This window comes from Sus scrofa, chromosome 16, assembly GCF_000003025.6.
Source record: "Sus scrofa isolate TJ Tabasco breed Duroc chromosome 16, Sscrofa11.1, whole genome shotgun sequence".
NCBI lineage: Eukaryota > Metazoa > Chordata > Mammalia > Artiodactyla > Suidae > Sus > Sus scrofa.
In genome coordinates, this window is record NC_010458.4 from 53,113,534 (window position 1) to 53,135,220 (window position 21,687).

Consider the following 21,687-nt stretch of genomic DNA (forward strand, 5'->3'; position numbering starts at 1 on the left):
CCCACAGAATGGGAGAAAATTTTTGCAAATGACTCAGCCGACAAAGGCTTAATCTCCAAAATATACAAACAGCTCATACAATTTGACAACCAAAAAAACAAAACAACCCAATCGAAAAATGGGTAGAAGACCTAAATAGACATTTCTGCAAAGAAGATATACAGATGTCCAGCAGGCACGTGAAAAAAAGTGTTCAACATCACTAATTATTAGAGAAATGCAAATCAAAACAACAGGTACCACCTCATACCAGTCAGAATGGCCATCATTAACAAATCAACAAACGACAAATGCTAGAGAGGATGTGCATTAAAGGGAACCCTTCTCAGAGTTGGTGGGAATGTAAATTGGTACAACCACTATGGGAAACAGTATGGAAATATCTCAGAAAACTAAATGTAGAACCACCATATGATCTAGCAATCCCACTCCTGGGTATATATCCAGACAAAACCTTCATTGAAAAAAATACATGCGGACTTCCCATTGTATTGCAGCAGAAACGAATCTGACTAGGAACCATGAAGTTGTGGGTTTGATCCCTGGCCTCACTCAGTGGGTTAAAGATCTGGCATTGCCGTGAGCTGTGGTGTAGGTTGCAGACGTGGCTCGGATCTGGCATTGCTGTGCCTATGATGGTGTAGGCCGGCAGCTGTAGCTCCGATTAGACCCCTAGACTGGGAACTTCCACATGCTGCGGGTGCAGCCCTAAAAAGCAAAAAAGAAAAAAGAGAAAGAAAAAGATACATGAACCTGTATGTTCATCACAGCAGTATTCACAATAGCCAAGACATGGAAATAACCTAAATGCCCATTGACAGATGAATGGATTAAGATGTGGTACACATATACAATGGAATATTACTCAGCCATAAAAAGGACAAAATAATGCCATTTGCAGCAACATGGATGGAACTAGAGACTCGCATACTGAGTGAAGTCAGTCAGAAAGAGAAAGACAAACACCATATGATACCACTTATATGTGGATCTAAAATACAGCACAAATTATCTATCTACAAGACAGAAACAGATCATGGACATGGAGGACAGACTTGTGTTTGCCAGGGGGAGGGAGTGGGATGGACTGGGAGTCTGGGAGTAGTAGATGCAAACTATTCTATTTGGAGTGAAAAAGCAATGAGATCCTGCTGTATAGCACAAGGAACTATAGCCAATCACTTGTGATGGAATAGGATGGAGAATAATGTGAGAAAAAGAATGTGTGTGTGTGTGTGTGTGTGTGTGTGTGTGTGTGTGTGTGTGTGTGTGTGTGTGTATAACTGGGTCATTTGCTGTGCAGCAGAAATTGGCAGAACACTGTAAATCAATTATAACATTTTTTTTAATTTCAAAAAAAAGAAAGAACAGACTCTTACCTCCTATCATTTACAAAATTAACTCAAAATGGACCATGCACCTAAATCTAAATTTTAAAACTATAAAACTTGTAGAAAAAAAAAAAAAGGATAAATTGAACTTCATTAAACTTAAAAACTCCTACTTTTTGAAAGATTCTGTTAAGGAAATGAAAAGGCAAGCAATGGACTGGGAGAAAACATTTGCAAAACACATTATGATAAAAAGACTTGTGCCCAGAATAAACAGACCTCTCAAATTTCAATCAAAGAAAATTAATAGTCCAATAAAAAAAATGAGCTACAGATTTGACAGGTATTTTACAAAAGGGTACATACAAATGGTAACTAAGCACATAAAAAGATGCTCAACATTATTAGTCATTAAGGGAATGCAGTTTAAAATGACAATGAGTATAAACCAACTATAAGAGAAAAAATAAGCATCATTATAAAATAAATAAATGAATAAAATAAAAGCACAATGAGGCACCACACTTATTAGGATGACTAAAATTTTTAAAAACCGACAATATGAAGTGCTAATGAGAATGCAGAGCAACTGGATCTTTCATACATTGCTGGTGGGAATGCAAAATGATATAGCCACTTAGGAAAATGGCGATTTCTTATAAAGTAAAACACACACTTACCATGCAACCCAGGAATGTCACACCTAGGTATTTACACAGACAAATAAAAACTTAGGCTCATACAAACATGTGCATGGGAACACTTACAGCTACTTTTTTCATAATGACAAAAATGGAAAGAACCCAAATGTCCATCAACATATGAATGGGTTAATGAACTGTGATATAGCTGTAAAATGGAATACTATTCAGCATAAAAAGGAAAGAACAACTGACACGAAATGGAGGAATCTCAAATACATTATGCTAAATGACAGAAGCCAGACTAAAAGGCTACATACATTCCATTTATAAAACATTCTGGAAAAGACAAACATTTTAGGGAAACAACAGGTCAATAATTGCCAGAAGCTGAGGGTAGGGAATGGCCTGATTACAAGGGGTCCTAAAAGAACATTTTTGGGTGATGGAACTATTTTATATCTTGATTGTGTTGGTAGTTATACATAACCATATGCACTTGTCAGAACTCACAGAACTGTATACTAAAAAGAGTAGTTTCTACTATAGGTAAATTATACCTCGATTTTTAAAAAATTCCAAGATACAGATGACGGAAATACAACAAAAACATTTAGTTTTCAATACCTCACAACTATGGCAACAGATTCCAAGCGAGAAGTGATAAAGGCCTCCGTGATTTCTGGTGCGTAAGTGTCTAGTAAGTGGGGTTCAGTTGATTTCACAAAAGGAACCGACGCTACCATCCTTTGCCACAGAGTTAATAAATAATGAACACTGTTGGGAGCAAATTCCCAGTGCTACAAAGAAATAGAGCAAATGTTATTTTAAATTATATTATATCTTCCTAGAATAAGAATTACAGAGGCAAAATTACTAAACACACATTTTAAAATAAATTTTTATTCTGACTATATAACCAATGACCATTTAACATAGCTTTTTAAAAATTTTTTATCACAGTTGATTTACAACGTTGTACCAATTTCTGCTGTACAACAAAGTGACCCAGTCATACATATATGAACACATCCTCCTTTCTTATATTATCTTCCATCATGTTCTATCCCAAGAGATTGGATATAGTTCCCTGTGCTATACAGTAAAACCTCATTGCTTATCCATTCTAAATGTAATAGTTTGCATCTACTAATTCCAAACTCCCAGTCCCTCCCACTCCCTCCCCCCTCCCCCCTGGCAACCACAAGTCTGTTCTAACATAGCAAATTTTGTTAAATTTTTCCATACTTCCTTCTAGTCTTCTTTCCATGAATATTTTTTCAGATTGTTATCATGTGGAAAATATGGTTTTAAAACTTCTCCCCAAACTTATAAAAATATTTTTTCCAAAAACTCATCTGTAAAACATTATTTCTTCACATAGATTTTACTACAGCATTTCAATTCAGTCTTTAATTATTAGATATTTAGGTGGCCTCTAAATTTTTATTATAAAACTTATTACAAAGAATTTAACCTAAAATCTTGCAATAAACATTTTTAGCACAGTGCTCCAACAGATGTTTTTTAAAAATCCCTCCCAAATCTAGTCCCAAAGGTGTTTCAGAACTATCTATGCTTTAACATCAAATACATATTTTTATTTACCTGTAGGCTAGTAATGGTAAAATTAGCAATCAATCTGATAACTTCAGGATACTCTTTCACCATAACTAATTCTCCCAGCTGATAATTTGTCTTTAAACGAGCCAAAAATCGACAAAATTCATGATAATTACCTGGATCAGACAAACCCTAAATTATGAGACAAAAAGAAAGACTTTTTTAAAAATTTAAAAACAAACAAAGCTAATGACCTATTATACCATCAATAAAATTCTGAGAGTATTTTATTAAGTCTCCCAAGTTTTCATGCGTACTTATTGTTGTTATACTTTGTATCATCTGGGTAGATATCAATGAGATAAAAGAATGATTACTGTTGGACTTAATATTATCATAAATGATTAATAAAAGGTATCCAAAGCAGAGGCTTTGGAGGAAGCTTTGACAACGATGACTAAATCATGTCTGGGAACTGATCATATTACACACAAAAACTTGCATGAGAGAGGGAGAGAGAGAAGAGAAAGAGAAGAAAAGAGAGAGAGTGTGTATTGTGGCTTAAACAGAAGTCAACATAAGACCTAAAAAATATTTACAGTGGAAAATAAGAAAGGACCATTAAGAGCAATCCCACTGGACTTTTAGACTTAGGTTAAATTGCATGTGTGCATGCAAAAGTAACAAGCATCTTTTAATACCATGAATAGTTCTTGAGTACCTACAAGCATTACGTCCTCAAAAAACTCCCTGTCTCTAAGTCATTAAAATAACCTGCTGAAAGGCAGAACAGAAAGATTATCAAAAGTACAAGACAGAGGTAATTTTGGGAGGAAAGACAGATTAAAAGGAAAGACCTAGAAAGGTGCACCCAGTGAGTTCGTTGAAGATAGGGCATATGTGTTATTATCTTTAGAGTCTGAAAACTTTGCACTGTAGCTGGCATGAAAGAGAATTCAAAAAAAAATCTGTTTGGAGTTCCCGTCATGGCTCAGTGGTTAGCAAGGCCGACTAGCATCCATGATGAGGAGGGTTCAATCCCTGGCCTCACTCAGTGGGTTAAGGATCCAGCACTGCCGTGAGCTGTGGTGTAGGTTGCAGACACAGCTTGCATGCTGTGTTGCTGTGACTCTGGCATAGGCTGGCGGCTACAGCTCTGATTGGACCCCTAGCCTGGGAACCTCCATATGCCACAGGAGCGTCCCTAAAAAGACAAAAAGACCACACACACACAAAAAAAAATCTGTTTAGTACTGAAAGAGTTTGTAAAAAATTTCATTCATAGGAGCTCCATGAAGGAATATAAAATAGTTTCTAATATTAAGGACCAATTTAAAAAATGCATTTTGTATTCAAGAATCTTTTAATACATACTTATAATTCTAAAAATATATTATTAAAAACCAACTTTTACAACCATAAAGCATCAACTCAAGGATGCTGGAAAAATCAATTAAGCAATTTCTCTGATACTAGCATCATATATTTATTGAAGATAATGAGTTAAATGACTAAAGATTTTGAAGTATATTGGTAAAAATCCCATTTATCAGCAAAATATGTAAATTTAAGCTATGCTCACAGTGAAAAGATAAAACGATTGCACAACACATAAAAATACTCCTTGGAATAATCTGCAAAAGCAACTGTTCTTTATAGAGTAAGCACATTTTCTTTATCTATAGATATTACATGTCCCCCAAAGTTACTAATAACCAAGAGACTTAGGTAAACCTCTTTAAATCATTTAGACCCTTAAAAACTGTACTTTCATTACAGATATTTTAAAGCAAAAACAAAATAAAAGTGAAACAAATTTTATCTAAGCACTCAAAATCATTGATAACAGCTTTACAATTCTCTGAAATGAATATTGCCATTGAAGATCTGCAGTTAACGTAGAGAGTAGATTTAAAAACTACAAACTCTTACTGTCCACAAGAGGGCAAGAAGATATAATTCATAATTTAAAGCCACTTACTCCAATATTAACATTCAGAATTGTATCGTCTTCTAGTTTGGAAGGTAGATATAACTCTGAATTAATCACTTCAGTAGTTTAAGAAGTTCAAGCAAAGTACAACAGTAAAAGCAGAAGCATAATAAGACATACAACCTCTACTCATATTCATCTAAAAGAATGGGAAAAAGGTCAACGCAGAAGTCAGTCAAGAAAACATTTAAATACTACCCATTTCTACTACAAATGAAACCTAAGAAAGAAGAATAAAATACTTATTTTCTTCTAGGATGATAACACAGTCATAAGTTTATTATGCACCTTTCAACAGAAAAACTGTATTTCTATATGCTAAGTATTAATTAAATTACTTCATAAATACCTGAGGGTTTTCAAGTATCCTTTTTACACCCTTAATTAAATTACCAAGGTACTTCGCACGTTCAGGACTGCTAAATAAGGACCTTCTTGTAGAAGCAAACTGAACTAAACATGAAAGTGCCTAAAAACAGGAACAACAAAATTCATTTCAACTTTAAAAGTAACTATGGCCACATGTAAGGAACACTACATGTCATGTCTAGGCTTTAAATTAAAAATATTTTTTAATTTTAGTGATAAAAAAGCATTATAGAATCCCGAAACAAACATCATCAATCATTACCACGATCCACAACCCTTCAATCCTATTACTAGAATTCCTACTAATGTGTAAAATCTCTCTAATTTTTTTTTTTATATGTGAAAAATGTCAGAGCAGAACCTGGACATCAGTAGACTCAAAAGGCTCTCAACCACTTCTGATGCCCAACCTGTTTGTAAACCAATCAACCAAGTGTTTCACCTAAAAAATATATGGTTTTGTGGTAGAATGCTGCACAATTCCCACTGTGGTATCCTGCAAGGGGGGAAAAAAAATCCTATAACTTTACTTAATCTAGCATGCCCCATATTTATTTGGTGACAGACATCTTGCCCACACTATTTATTAATATCTCGAGGAACAATTTGGAAAATGCTGCTAAGAGTTAGATACCCTATAAAAATCCCTTACAGAATATCTGTGGCCTAGTTCTAGTCTTTCTGAAATTAATACTCTTCCAGACAATTTCACTATTCTGGTCCTTAACTCCACTACTGGAACTCATTAAAGACTGATCATTAAGTGAGAGGTCTAAAACTGGCAACTTGCAGGATAAACTGGCCCATATATATTTTCTTTTGATACACATGTGCATACAAGCCTTCTTTTAAAAAAAATTATTATAGTTGATTTATAATGTTACTTCAATTTGCAAAGTGACTTGGTCATATATACATACACATATTCTTTTTTTTCATACTACCTTATATCATGTTCTAACCCAAGAAACTGGATATAGTGCCCTGTGTTGCCCACTTTTTAAAAAAATTAGAATTATCTGTAAATATTTAAATATTGCAGTTAGGAGATTTCACACAAAACCTCTGGCTCTTTCGGCAAGGGTGAGAATAAGGACAATCAGAGGATAATTTTTTTAGATGTTACCCAGTTGGCCACAGTCCTTAATGTTATAAACAAAAAACAAAAAAACCAAAACTCCTTTCTGATGTGTAAAAGGTTTAAGAACCACTACTGTAATAAAAATATCCAGGGGTTTTGAGTCAAAGCCACCTGGGTTTGAATCTCAGCTCTGATATTTAGTTTGCTGCCCTGAAGAAAGTCACTTTAGGTATTCTGGATCTGTTTTCTCGTCTACAAAGTGAAGATAATAATACTCACCTTGCAGCGCCACTGTGAGGATGAAGTGAGATAAGCACCCTATGATAGGGCATGCCCAACAAATGTTAGTTACATTCCCTTAAAGTAGTTGTTTTCCACTTTATTTTTTAAGCGCTGGTAGCTTGTTTGTTCTATCCCAAAACAATTGTACATGAAACCATGGCTTTTAAACAACTAAAAACAGGACTATTCTGGTTAAAAGACAGAAGGCTGAGGTTCCGTGGCACCATCTGGACACTGTGAAACTCAGTTTAAAAACTGCTACCTTAAAACCCTAGATTTGAGAGCTTTTTAAAAACATGCTTTTTAAAAAGGAGAGGGGAATGTTTTTGTGAATTTATCCCTCCCATCTAGGAGATAACGTATCCAAACAAACATCCTGCTAATATGTACTTTAAATCTGGAACATCTTTTTTCAGGAAAGGGCAAAATTAGAATTCCTTTACTTCCACAAGCTTGGATGTTAAACTGACAACTTTTTCTTTCCTTTTCTTTTTTTTTCAATCTTAGTCCCTTAAATCCCACAGAGATGGGACCCAAAGTCGCAAAGTTCTATATAACCAAAGAGTTTTAAGAATTTTTTAGCACCCAACAGAATTTGATTTGAAGAATAAATAAACAACTAGAGTAGAGAGCACAAAATCAAGTGAGCAGATCCCCTGTTTCTCATTTGGAGGTCTCTAACAGGCACTGTGTGGCAAGCCTGACATGGAGCTAAGCAGAGTGGAGAGAGTCCGAGAGATACCAAGAGAAGGGAAGGTAACAGGTAGGGTGGCTCACCCCAGACGAAGAGCTGGAGACTGAGCAGGAAAAAAGATACTTGGAGGCTGATAGGTTGTCTTGGAAGATGGGCAGGAACTAAATCACCAGTAATGAGAATGGGGCTTATCAGTAAAATGGCAGGAACTATGGACTATGAATAGCTTAGGCAATATAATCCCAGATGATGTAAGAATTTCTCATGAGAGGTAAATCTAATCAAGAATATAAATAAATATGTACCACTCAGATAATTATAACAGGTAGCTTCTAATGATAATAATGAATGAGTTTTACTTACTAACTGAGATAGTAGTGGTGGAAGTGAATGATACAAATTAAAGAAAAGATCCAAAGTTTCTGGTTCCAGGAAAACTGAAAAAAAAAAAAATTCTAATACCATTACTTTCAATTCAGTGATCTAAGCATAGTAAGACATTATCATACAAAGAACAAGAACACCAAGACCTCTGCATGTTGCCACTCTTTCCATTTAGGCTTAATTCCTTTTTATTTCCCACCTATTTCCTTTGAAAGATGAAATAATACAAAGATAGAAATTAATTAGCTGTCTCTTATTTCCGTGTAGCATCCACAATTCTTATTGAGAGAACCTTCTCACTATTTTAAAGTAACAAACATTTAAAAATTCAAATAGCATCAAAAAGTAAACAGTACTAAAAAGTATACAGTACGTAAGCAGCTGTACCCAACCCCATTCAACTACCTTTCAACTCTTAGCTGTATTTACACACATTTCCAACTTACATGCTATATTACATGTCTTTGATTGTTTTACTTTAGACGTCAAATGAATTCCTGTTACAGGATATGTCTAAATATTCACCTTTCTACTCCCAACACTCTTTTCACAATCCATACTCTCCCCAAAATCCATCCACTATTACAGAAACTGGGGATGAAATCAATTCTAAGTGTTTACTTTATTATGACTCGATAAATAATGTTAATGGCTGAGCCAAGTACACTCTGATTATATCACATTTTAACACTCCCTGGATTTAATTATAGCATCTTTTCTGTGCAGAGTTTTCCAGATAGATATCTGCCCCTAACGCTTTCCAAATGCTCTGACAGATTTGCAAAATGTTCTTCATGCCGTTTTCAACATGATCAGCAGCATCAAATAACCTATCAGTTCCATTTTCCCACCCCTTTCTCCCAGAAGCTTCTTCATCTTAGACTGGTTGTTCCAAAATGCTATGGAATTAGCTCCTTTTTATGTCTGCTGATTGTCACTTTGTGTTAAAGCTCCCCCTTCCAAACCTCATATCCTCTATTTTTGTGGCTTGGTTATCAAGTAGCTTCCTGAAAGCCAGTACCCAAGAGATAAGTTTCTAGAGGATCTGCATGTCTGAAAATATCTTTATTCTCTTATACTCAATAATTTCAATCTAGGCTGAAAATAATTTTCCCTCAGAGGTCTGAGGGTATTACTCCATTGACCTCTAGCTTCCAATGCTACTACTGAGAAGTCTAACACCATTCTTGATCCCAATCCTCTGTAGGCGACTTTCTTTCTAGTAGATTTTAGGATTTCCTCTTTAACCTTGTTATTCTAAATGCCGTGACTAGAAAGCTTAGCGTATTTTTTTTTCCCCATTCAGTATGCTGGATACTTATGGGATCTTTAAATCTGAAAATTTATGTCTCAGTGATGAGAATTTTATTTTGGTATTGTTTGCAGGTTCCCTTCTATTTTTTCCTGTTTGCCCTTTCTTGAACTAATAGTAAGATGCCAACCCTCCTATTTTCATGCTCTAATATTCGTGTATCTTTTTCTCCTATCAAATCTCCTCTTGCTTTTTCTATTCTACTTTCTGGGATATTTCCTTAACATTATCTTCCAACTCTTTTACTGAATGTTTTACTTTGGCAACTTTTTTCTTTTTTCCTTTTCTTTTTTTCTTTCTTTCTTTTTTTTTTTTTTTTTTTAGGGCTCATCTGCAGCATACAGAAGTTCCCAGGCTAGGGGTCAAATCAGGGCTATAGCTGCCAGCCTACACCACAGCCATAGCAACACGGGATCCAAGCCACGTCTGTGACCTACACCACAGCTGGTGGAATGAATGCCAGATCCTTAACCCAATGAGTGAGGCCAGGGATTGAACTCACGTCCTTGTGGATACTAGTTGGATTTGCTACTGCTGAGCAATGATGGGAACTGCCTAGTCTGTGCAATTTTTATTACATGTTGGTTCATGTATTCATCACCACTCTCAAGGTACTAAATCTCTTTTAATTGCTTTAGTCTCTGATTTCTATGTCAGAAGTTTTCACCAAAGTATGGTGTCTCTACTACATCTGATAACCCTGAATGCGAAAGCTCTGCAGTTTAATTTCTCAAGGAAAAAAAAAAAAAAAAAAACTTGGATCTTGGGAATCAAGAGACAAGTGCACATAGGGAACAAAAAGGAAAAAGCAATCATGGAGCTGCATGGGTGGTACAAAAGATCCCAGGGGAGTTCATGCAGAACACAGACTTTTCACCAAGCCCTTTCAGCCTCATTCCCCACCTCCAACTTCAGGAAAACCCTCTGCCATCATCTTTCTGGGATGTGTGAGAAAAAATGAGTCTGCTTTTTTTGGCATCCTTCTCTGTAAGAAGGTAAGCTACAATCTGCTCTGCTAAGTGAGCTATTCTACTTCATTCTCTTTATAAATTTTAAAAAATATGTTGCTATCTCCTGCCAAGTGTTAAATCGTCTCCCACTCTGTTTATCTGGAATTTTCAAAACAGAACTCATTTTCTCCCTCTAAACTTATTTTCCTCCAACTCTGGAGCTGTCTTCTCTTTTTTCCAAAATCAAAATACAGAAGTTACTATGGTATGAATTTTGGGAAAACAGATTTCAACATTGGGTATTACAATTGAACTATTCAATTGTCAAGTAAAAAACAGAGATAATTAAACATATAGCAACTATATTGCTTAATTCTGTGTCTTTCATGTTGACAATCCCTTACACTAAGCTTTTTTCTTACTTGTTCTCCAAGTTGTTGGAATCTGTACTGTGCAAAGATCATCTGCAGATTCATCTGCTGAACTGCCAATGAAGTCAAAGTTAAGGCAGTTGAGGACCAGTTTTAAGACTTGCATTACTAGATTTTGTTGACCTTGATCTTGAAGATTTAAAGGCTTGGCCAATACCTGAAAAATGTTCAAAGTCAAACAAAACGTTATGAAATATGTCAATTAAAACATTTTTACTCAACTAATTTAAATATTTCTTCAGTGCCAAATTAAAATTAGTTTAAAAAAAGATGTCACAAAAAATTGTTGTCATATGTATTAGAAAAAACTAATATTGCTATCAACAAAAATCTACAATAAAAGACTATTTTTAAATTTAACCTTATTATATGGGAATATAAACCTTCACATTTAACTGCAAACTGTAGGTTACCTTCTAAAATTGTAAGAAGTAATTTTAGGACAAATACTTTACACAGCACAAATGTATAAATGTATAGGACTGACTCATTAGCTCAAAGGAGCAACTGGAACAAGCTGAAAATATAAAGGAAAAGTGGGGGCACTCCATGCATAAACAAAGTTCTGAGAACTTTGTAAACATGGGAGGACACTCATAACCTTCTGGAGAACAATCCCAACCCCCTCAAAATGTTCATTCTGACTTAAGAGCATAGATTACTTCTCCAGAGATACACTGTGAAATATTTGTGGCAGAAATGATATGAGGTTTGGGGTTCTTTTTTTTTTTTGTCTTTTTAGGGCGGCACCCACAGTATATGGAGGTTCCCAGGCTAGGAGTCAAATCAGAGCTCTAGCTGCAGGTCTACACCACAGCCACAGCAACACGGGATGCGAGCTGCATCTGCGACCTACCCCATAGCTCTCAGCAATGCCAGATCCTTGAACCACTTAGCAAGACCAGGGATTGAACCTACATCCTCATGGATACTAGTTGGGTTCATTACCGCTGAGCCACAATGGGAACTCCCTGAAGTTTGGGGTTCTATTTCAAGAATAACACAGAAAGAAAGTGGCTCAAGGACAGAGATGAAACAAGACTGAGTTGTTAATGCTTAAATAGACCCAAGGGAATTCATTATACATTCCATCTTCTTGTGTATATGTTAAAATCTTCCATACTAAAAGAAAAAATTTTAAATAATAGAGGAACTTTCATTCTGGTCTTACGGTGTCAGTTACCATATTACTATACCACGGACCTGAAATAAATGGAAACTAGTGATTAGTGGAACGTTCTTTGGGAAATGCTGTACTACATCAGTGAACAAGCTTGAGCAGAAAGATGGAACCCCTATTTTATGAGAGAACACAATAAAATTATGAATCATACTATCCCTAATGTTCAACAGGGCCCTGGGAACTAAAGGGAAATTATTAAAATTAACTATCTTGGCTCAAATATGAATAAATATTGATAAACAATGAACTAGGAAAACTTGCCTCATTTCATTGCTCATCTGCACCCCATTAAAATATAAGCAGGGCAATAAAGAAAACAAATCTCAAATAACTTCTGCAAATGGTCTACAGTAGGAAGACAATGAAACTAAAGACAAGTTACTAAATTCCTTTTGGATTTTACTTTACTATATCTTTATTAAAAGAAAGTGAATTTTTTGGACAAGATTTGTGCTAACCTACTGTACTTAAATTAAAATTGTCCACAATAACTTCAAAAAGGCAGAATGGGGAGCAGGGTGATTCATCTGAAATTCCATGAAACTTCAAATTTCCTAGACACTAACTAGGATAACTTACCTCTTTTAGAAGAGAGCATGCTAGCACTAAAATGTCTTTAAGAGAAGTGTCACGAAATGAGGTAGCTATTTTCCTGTGTTTTGCAGAAGGTCTAGAATAATCAACCTAAAAAAAGATCAAGATGAATTTATTTAACCAGACTTATCAAACAGCAAAGCAAAATTTTACTATGTGAGAAAAAGAATGAAAATAATGATTAAAGAATCATAAAGTATAGAGCTAAAGGAGTTTAAAAAATCTGCTAGGATGAGTGATTTCAGGTTATTCAACGAGCTAATAACGGCAGAGTCATGATGAGAAGCCAAGTTTCTGGACTGCTTTAATTCAGTGCTCTTGCTACAAACCATACTGATCCCCAAATTAAAAACCAGAATCGATCACACATTCAGAGGCAACATTAACCCAGATTAAAAAATAATATATAGATACTATCAACTCCAGAGCCATGCATCATATTTCACATCAGGCAAGTAATAACTTCTTTGTTCCTCAGACTCTACCTATAAAATGAAAAATCTCCATGATAATCTTTAAATTCAGCAAACTGAATCCATGACAGAAACTTTCTGCTATATAAAAGTGATATTTGTATATATGTCATTGATTCATATATTTTAATATTGTAAAAAGGCAGAAATTATAATCAGCAATCTGATTTATTACATAAGCAACAGTATATTCCCTCTGAATATTTTATTATTTAATAATAATTTTTAAGAATAAGTTTACTAAGACTAGCTCTTGAGCCTTTAATCCAAAATATAATATAGCAGAAACTATATTAATTACCTAATGTCACTAATATTTCCATTTATCATTAGGAAATAGCAAACAAAGCTGAAATCTGATACCTAAACATTTATTAATACTGCAGGCCTCAGGTGCTATAGCATTCCTTTTGCTATCTGGAAGATGAAAATAAACCATTTTCCTTGCTGATGTTTATAGATCTGAAAAAAGTAGTGAGCTCAAAACTCATTACCTGACACTTCCTAAACTCCATCATAGAATTGAGACTACACCTAAATGCCACATTTACTTAAATAAAAACATGAAAACATAACTGAAGTCCAAAGTGATTACAGAAAGCAGTTACTGGAATCTCTATCCAATATGTAATATCCAAATTAGCATTTCTAGCATTCCTTCCTTATTTTAAATCAAACTTCCATCTCTTTCTGCTTCAACAGGTCTGTGTCTTCAGTTCCCTCAATATATAAAAAAGATTTTCTCCTTAATAAAAATTAATAGTGGCATACATCACTACAATCTCAATTTATGTACTCTTCACATATTTCACTAAATCCTCAAAACTAACCTGTGAGATATATATTATTCTTTTCACATATGAGAAAATGAAAGTTTATAGGCATACCATATAGAGAAGACTGCTGGGACCTGTGCTAGTAATTTATCTAATCTTAATAAGACCCATGGAAAGTGTCATTCTCACTTTACAGATAGTCATATGTAAATTTAAAGACATTAAGAAGTTTGTATAAAGTAAAAGGCAACAGGACTAAAGCATAAACCCAGATCTTATTTCAGAGTTATCTTCAAGGCATACAAGCGTATTTCACTTGGATTTTTCATTCAGATATCCAATATTTTGAGAAAAGGGATTGTGCATCCATCTTCTACTGCATAACAATAGAAAATGCCTCTACTATGAAGGCAAAGAATATTTTACATCTTAATAATTATATACTGAATAGATAATATATGGAGTATATTGAATATACTCCACAAACAGTAGACTTAACTTTTACACAAGCAGGATAATACATAATTCTCAACTTTTAGGAAACCTCAAATTTATATCTTTTTCTTAAAAGATACATTCTGTTATTGACCATATAGGAGTTTACATGGCTCATATGACAATTATATTTGATTTTCATTATGCATTGTAGATCTCCTTACTGCCTGGTTCAGAAGTACTTCAGAAATGCTAGCTGGAGTTCCTGTCGTGGCTCAGTGGTAATGAACCCAAGCCGTATCCATGAGGTCGTGGGTTTGATCCCTGGCCCTGCTCAGTGGGTTAAGGGTCCAGCATTGCCTTGAGCTATGGTGTACGTCACAGACGTGGCTCAGATCTGGCAATTGCTGTGGCTGTGGTATAGGCTGGCAGCTGCAGGTCCAATTCAACCCCTAGCCTTGGAACTTTCGTATGCCATAGGGGTGGCCCCAAAAAGACAAAAAAAAAAAAAGAGGAAGGAAGAAAAGCAAGCTGAAATTATTAATGCTATAAAATCAGGCTGAGTAAAACGTCTCCATAGAAACCATGTATTTTTTACAAAGCCGCAATCACACTTCAGATCTTGAGGCTTTTTTCAAAAGGTACCTGGCTCTACACAAGGTAAGCCTGGAATATCTTGTGATAGGAAGTAGGAAAACGTTCACAGAATGGTGAGTAAATGTGAAGTGAACAGAGATGCTAGCTTGAACGGGCTCCTAATGCCCAATCTGGGCATCAAAATAGAATGTCAGTAACAAACTATAACCTATCGGATAAAGTAGGAAACCAGGAATGTATACTGATAAAAAAATAATAAATTAATAAATTGAGAGTTGGATGAGGAACACAGTATTTTCGGAGTCTTAAAGTACCTTCTCACAAAATTTTTATTATTTACAAAGGGGCAAAGGACTATATCTACAATTGGAGAAGCGTGGTGGAGACCATCTTAGTCGAGTGACCCAAGTGAACATCGTTAGTAATGGAACAAATCAAATCACGTGCTTCCTGAGAGGAGGCAATGAGAAGCCCATGGTATCGTTTCTGCGATATTCCTAACAAGTATGCATAATCTGAATCTAATAATGAAGAAACATCAGACAATCCCAAATTGAGGTACATTTCACAAAACAACTGGCCTGTAATCTTCGCCAGTGTCAAGGTCAACAAAGTGAAAGAAAGATGGAAGAATTTTTCCAGATGGATGGAGACTAATAAAATGTCAAATAAATGAGATGCATAATTCTAAACCGGTTCCTTCCTGGGACAACCAGTTCAAGTTTCTGGGTGAAACTCAAATGGAGTATGAGGATAACAGTAATATATCACTGTTTATAGGTGTTAATCATATTAGCTAGTCATGTTAACCTGACTTTAATGATTGTACTGCAGTTATGCAGGAGAATGTCCTTAAATGTAGGAAATATACTGAAGTATTCTGGGATCATGCTAGCAATTTACTATTACATGGTTGAGAAAAATACTTTGTATTATATTCACAAATTTTTTGCAAGTTTATGACGGCTAATTAAAAAATTAGTTCCTCTGTAATAAAATCACACTTTTTATTAAAACTCCTTATTACGCAGTCTTGTCTTAGGAACAGTTTAAACACAGCAAACCCTCACTGCCAGGGCAGTCTTTATCCTGTTGTGCTATGAAGTAGAAAATGAAGAAGAAATGCTAGTGTTAAAATTAGCAAAAGTTGTAGTTGCATAAGTTGGATAACTGGTATATGGGGTTGTTGTGCTATTCATTCTTATGAGATGAAATATTCATTCTAAAATTATTTTAAAATATATTTTCATTTTATTTATTTATTTTTTTTTGTCTTTTTGTCTTTTGTTGTTGTTGTTGTTGTTGTTGTTGTTGCTATTTCTTGGGCCGCTCCCGCGGCATATGGAGGTTCCCAGGCTAGGGGTTGAATCGGAGCTGTAGCCGCCGGCCTACGCCAGAGGCACAGCAACGCAGGATCTGAGCCGCGTCTGCAACCTACACCACAGCTCACGGCAACGCTGGATCGTCAACCCACTGAGCAAGGGCAGGGATCGAACCCGCAACCTCATGGTTCCTAGTCAGATTTGTTAACCACTGCGCCACGACGGGAACTCCTAAAATATATTTTTAAAAAGAAAACTATAGGAGTTCCTGTCGTGGCGCAGTGGTTGACGAATCCGACTAGGAACCATGAGGTTGCGGGTTCGATCCCTGCCCTTGCTCAGTGGGTTGACGATCCAGCGTTGCCGTGAGCTGTGGTGTAGGTCGCAGACGCGGCTCAGATCCCGCGTTGCTGTGGCTCTGGTGTAGACTGGCAGCTACAGCTCCGATTCGACCCCTAGCCTGGGAACCTCCATATGCCACGGGAGCGGCCCAAGAAATAGCTAAAAAAGACAAAAAAAAAAAAAAAAAAAGAAAAGAAAAAGAAAACTATAGTTCTTTAGACATATTTAGAGTCTAATAAGATTAGCCAAAGTCCTTGTCATAATATCCCTTTCAACGCAGTAACTCTGTTCCAATTACTATTACTAGTCCTAAAGATAGACAGCTAGATACACACACACACACACACACACACACACACACACACACACACACACACACACACACACACACACACACAGACATACATCCATAAGGCAAGAAATCCATTTAAATGTTCTGGGGTGGAGGAGTTGGGGAGGTGACAGGTATGGTAAATTAAGAGATAACTTTAAATTTATGAACTCTTTCCAATAAATCTAGAAATATTTTCTAATGTCTGATTGAACATAGGAAAGAGTTATTGGGGGTGATTTTTTTTTTCACATGCACTGTCACTCCAAAGGGAGCTGGCAAGTGGTCCTGGGTATGTAAGTTCTTACATATACTTATGTATGTATGTACATGTGTGTATATGTATACATATATGTATGCGTATATTTATACACACACACTAACACAGACATTTCAAGATGATGAGAAGTCTAGTAAGGAAGTCCAGATCAAGAGGGCAGAATAGGAAGATCCTGAGCTTGCCACCTCCCATGGACACACCAAAAGCACAACTACACAGAAAATAACTATCTCTGAGAATAATCCAAAGCTAGTGGGACAGATTTTCTACAAGTAGGGATATAAAGAAAAGGCCACATCAAGATGGGAGAAGGGGGCATAGAAGTGGTCTAGGCAGAATCCATAACCCTGGTGCAGTGACCCACAATCAGTAGGGATATCACAACCACAGAGGATCCCCCACCCCTCTGGCAGGAGTGAGAGGTCCAAGTCCCAGGTCAGGCTCCCCAAATGGGGGACCTGCACTGGGGAGACATGCCCCCATAACGTCTGGCTTTCAAAACTATCTGGCCTTATGTCCAGGAGTGCCAGGGGCCTGTGGGTACCTGAGACTCTGCTCACCCTCTCCAAGTCCTAACACAGAGGCAACAGCTTGAAAAGTATCTACATCATACAAGAAGGACATTCACTGACTCTAAAAGTTGGGCGCCAATGAAACAGGAATCTGATAGAACATTATTCAGGGACAGAATGCTGGTGGGCATCTGGTTTTTTTTAAACTCCCCTTGCACTTGAATGATCCAGGGCTAGTGGGCACCATTTCTGTCAGTCTCAATCAACCTAACACCTGCACCCTTCCCTGGCATTCCCCCAAGGGTCCATCCTGCCCAATTTGTCTGTCCTGGCCAACTTTTCCAAAACAACTCTCATCCCATCAGGCAGACAATCTCAGCTGGCACTGGCATCCCCCAAAAGCAGATCCCCCTCCAAAAAGTCAGACCCACACAGCAGCACACCCACAATAGGCATCACAAAACCACTGCACCAAGGACCAGCACTGCACATCAGCACACCCACAGCACTCAGAGCCAGACCTTTCAGCCAGGGCCAGGCCCGAAAACCAGCATGCCCAAAGCAACCTTGGCCCAACCACAATAGAAGCGCACACACAACCCACGGGGAGATGGAACACTGGAGCACCTGACTCTGGTAACCAGAGAGATTGTGCCACTGGGCCCCCAGGACATTTTTTATATAAGGCCACTGTTTCAAGACCAGGGATATGGTGGATAAACCTATCACAAAAAAACAAACACAGAGAGTTAGGCACAATGAGGAGACAAAGGAATACCTTCCAAATGAAAGAACCAGAAAAAAATCCATGAAAGGAACTAAACGAAATAGAGACAAGGAACTTGCCAGATTAAGAGGTGAAAGTAATAGTCACAAAGATGTTCACAAAAACCAAGAGACAAACAGATGAACTCAGTAAGAATTTCAACAATAAAATAGAAAATATAAAAAAGAACCTGGGAAAACTGAAGAATACAATAACTGAAATGAAAAATACACTAGAGGAGTTCCCGTCGTGGCGCAGTGGTTAACGAATCCGACTAGGAACCATGAGGTTGCGGTTTCGGTCCCTGCCCTTGCTCAGTGGGTTAACGATCCGGCGTTGCCGTGAGCTGTGGTGTAGGTTGCAGACGCGGCTCGGATCCCGGCTCGGATCCCGCGTTGCTGTGGCTCTGGCGTAGGCCGGTGGCTACAGCTCCGATTCAACCCCTAGCCTGGGAACCTCCATATGCCGCAGGAGCGGCCCAAGAAATAGCAACAATAACAACAACAACAACAAAAAAAGAAAAATACACTAGAGAGAATCAATTGCAGATTAGAGGAAGCAAAAAAAGAACTGATCAGGGATCTGGAATAGGGTAGTGGAAATAACCCAATTGGAACAGCAAAAAGAAAAGAGAATTTTTAAAAACGAGGATAGTTTAAGGGACCTCTAAGACAACTAACCTCTAAGCATACTAACACTCACACTATAGGGGTCCTAGAAGGAGAAGAGAAAGGAGCACAGAAAGCATTTGAAGATGTAATAGCTGAAAACTTTCCCAATCTCAATTATCAAAAAAAAAAAAAAAAAATCTGAAAGACTTGCATAGACATTTTTTCCAAGGACAATATATACATGGCCAAGAGAAATATGAAATGGTGTTCATTATCACTAGTCCCTAGGGAAATGCAAATCCAAACCACAATGAGATATCACCTCACATCTGTCAGAATGTCTACTATTAAATAGACAGCAAATAGACAGCAAATAGCAAGTATTATCCAGGATGTGGAGCAAAGGGAACCTTTGTGCACTATTTGTGGAAATGTAAACTGGTGTAGCCACTATGGAAAACAGCATGGAGGGTCCTCAAAGAATTAAAAATAGAACTACCATATGATCTAGCAATTCCACTTTGGGTATTTATCCAAAGAAAACAAAATAGTAATTCAAAAAGATATATGCATCCATATGTTCACTGCAGCATTAATTACAATAGCCAAGATATGGAAGTTATCTAAATGTCCAACAATAGATCAATGAATAAAGAGTATGTGGGGTGTGTGTATGTATGTGTCTGTGTGTACAATGGAATATTACTCAGCCATAAAAAAGAATGAAATCGTGCTATCTCTGATGACATGGATGGACCTAGAAGGTATGCTAAGTGAAGTAAGTCAGACAGAGAAAAACAAATACTATATGATTCCACTTATATGTGGAGTCTAGAAAACAAAACATAAAGACTCATAGATACAGAGAACAAATTGGTGGTTGCTGGGGAAGGGGAGCTTTGAATTAAATAGGTGAAGAGGATTAAGAGGCACAAAATTCCAGTTATACAATAAGTAAGTCTTGGGGATATAATATACAGCATAAGGAATATAGTCAGTAATACTTTAATAACTTACTATAGCAACAGATGTTATTAGACTTACATGGTGATCAATTCATATATACATATATATGTCAAATCACTGTTATACACTTCAAATTAATATAATATTGTATACCAATTGTACTGCAATTTAAAAAAAGAGGATGATGGAAGTTCTTAAGTGCAAATACTACATTCTTCTTTAGTATAACATTATTCCATATAGAACCCAACTTCGGCTTCTGCGTGTTTAGAACCATGTTAAATACAAAAGTAAACAGGAGCAGGTAAGGATGTGCTTGGCTACTGAGCTCATAAAGGCACTGTTGGGGGGAGCTTCTGCAAAGTTCCCTTGTATAGAGAGTGAAAACACATGCTAGCAAGTGACAAAGTGCCAAATACCTGTTCTCTGATGAGTCCTGCAGTTTATCCATTATTGAGAATCAATTCACCAAACCACTTAGCTTGTATTTGTAAGCAAATAAAGGTTTCTCTTTTGCATATAATTTATCTTTATGGTTAGTATGTTACTATATGTACAGAGGATAAAAAGACAGTTCTCAAATGCCATAGTGTGAGGTCCATGTCTAATTTCCTGTTCTTTGTAGTACTTCATACTGTTGCTGTTATGTTCAATAACAATGAGTGTTCTTAATTATTCCACCAATAAAACAGATGCCCCAAAAGACTTGATTATTCAGTTTTATGCCACACAAAGATTTTATATTCAAGAAACAGCATTACTTAGCAAACTTCATGTCACCATTAGATAGAAAGGCTTACCAGGTTCATTTCCTGAGTCAATTCTGAAAGTATTATTACTCCTATTACGCAGTGTTCCACAGTACCCTGCGGAGAAAATAACCTAGTTTAGCCTAAACGGAGACGTGTGATTGGTTCTTAATGTGTAAACCAGGTAATATTTACAAGTAATTAAATAATGAAACATCCTATTTTCTTAAAGGAGACATATTAAAATATGTAGAAAAATCACTATAAAGTCCACAAATAAAAATAATTTCAAGCTCATTCTTTGAAGGATAAATTTAGGTATACAGAGTTGAGTGGGGGGGGGGAACTCACCTACTTTAGAACTGCATGATACATACATTTTAAGCACCTATGACTTACAATGAACTAAACCTCAAAATGCATACTTTTCATAAGACCATAAACAAGAATGAACAAAAAATAATTTTTAGCTCTATGAATTTGCTTAAAGCTGAGATAGATGCATTTAATAAATAATTAATAGCTTAGGATCTAATTTAAATCCCTCAGATAAGATCATTTAGGCCCTTTTAATATTATTTAACAGTGCATGTGTATGCAGTTATTATTTATCTATAATGAAGGCCTGTGAACTGCCCAATGCAGTGGAGAAATGCATGACTATTAACATGGTAGGATGTTTTAAGTTAGCTTCCAATTCAATCTCAGAATTTTCCTTC

The 21,687-nt window shown here is 36.3% G+C and overlaps 1 protein-coding gene across 3 annotated transcripts in view; it reads right to left on the reverse strand.

Moving 5' to 3' along the window:
• Positions 1-21,687, reverse strand: part of RANBP17 (RAN binding protein 17) — a 323,866-nt gene that overhangs the window by 277,243 nt on the left and 24,936 nt on the right. For all 3 annotated transcript variants that reach the window (XM_021076681.1, XM_021076682.1, XM_021076680.1), the window contains 7 exons: positions 21,020-21,085; positions 12,794-12,898; positions 11,023-11,188; positions 8,318-8,391; positions 5,878-5,997; positions 3,581-3,727; positions 2,600-2,772 (listed from right to left, as the gene is read on the reverse strand). In XM_021076681.1, the coding sequence (XP_020932340.1) occupies positions 2,600-2,772; positions 3,581-3,727; positions 5,878-5,997; positions 8,318-8,391; positions 11,023-11,188; positions 12,794-12,898; positions 21,020-21,085 (851 nt within the window). The remainder of the gene's footprint in view (positions 1-2,599; positions 2,773-3,580; positions 3,728-5,877; positions 5,998-8,317; positions 8,392-11,022; positions 11,189-12,793; positions 12,899-21,019; positions 21,086-21,687) is intronic.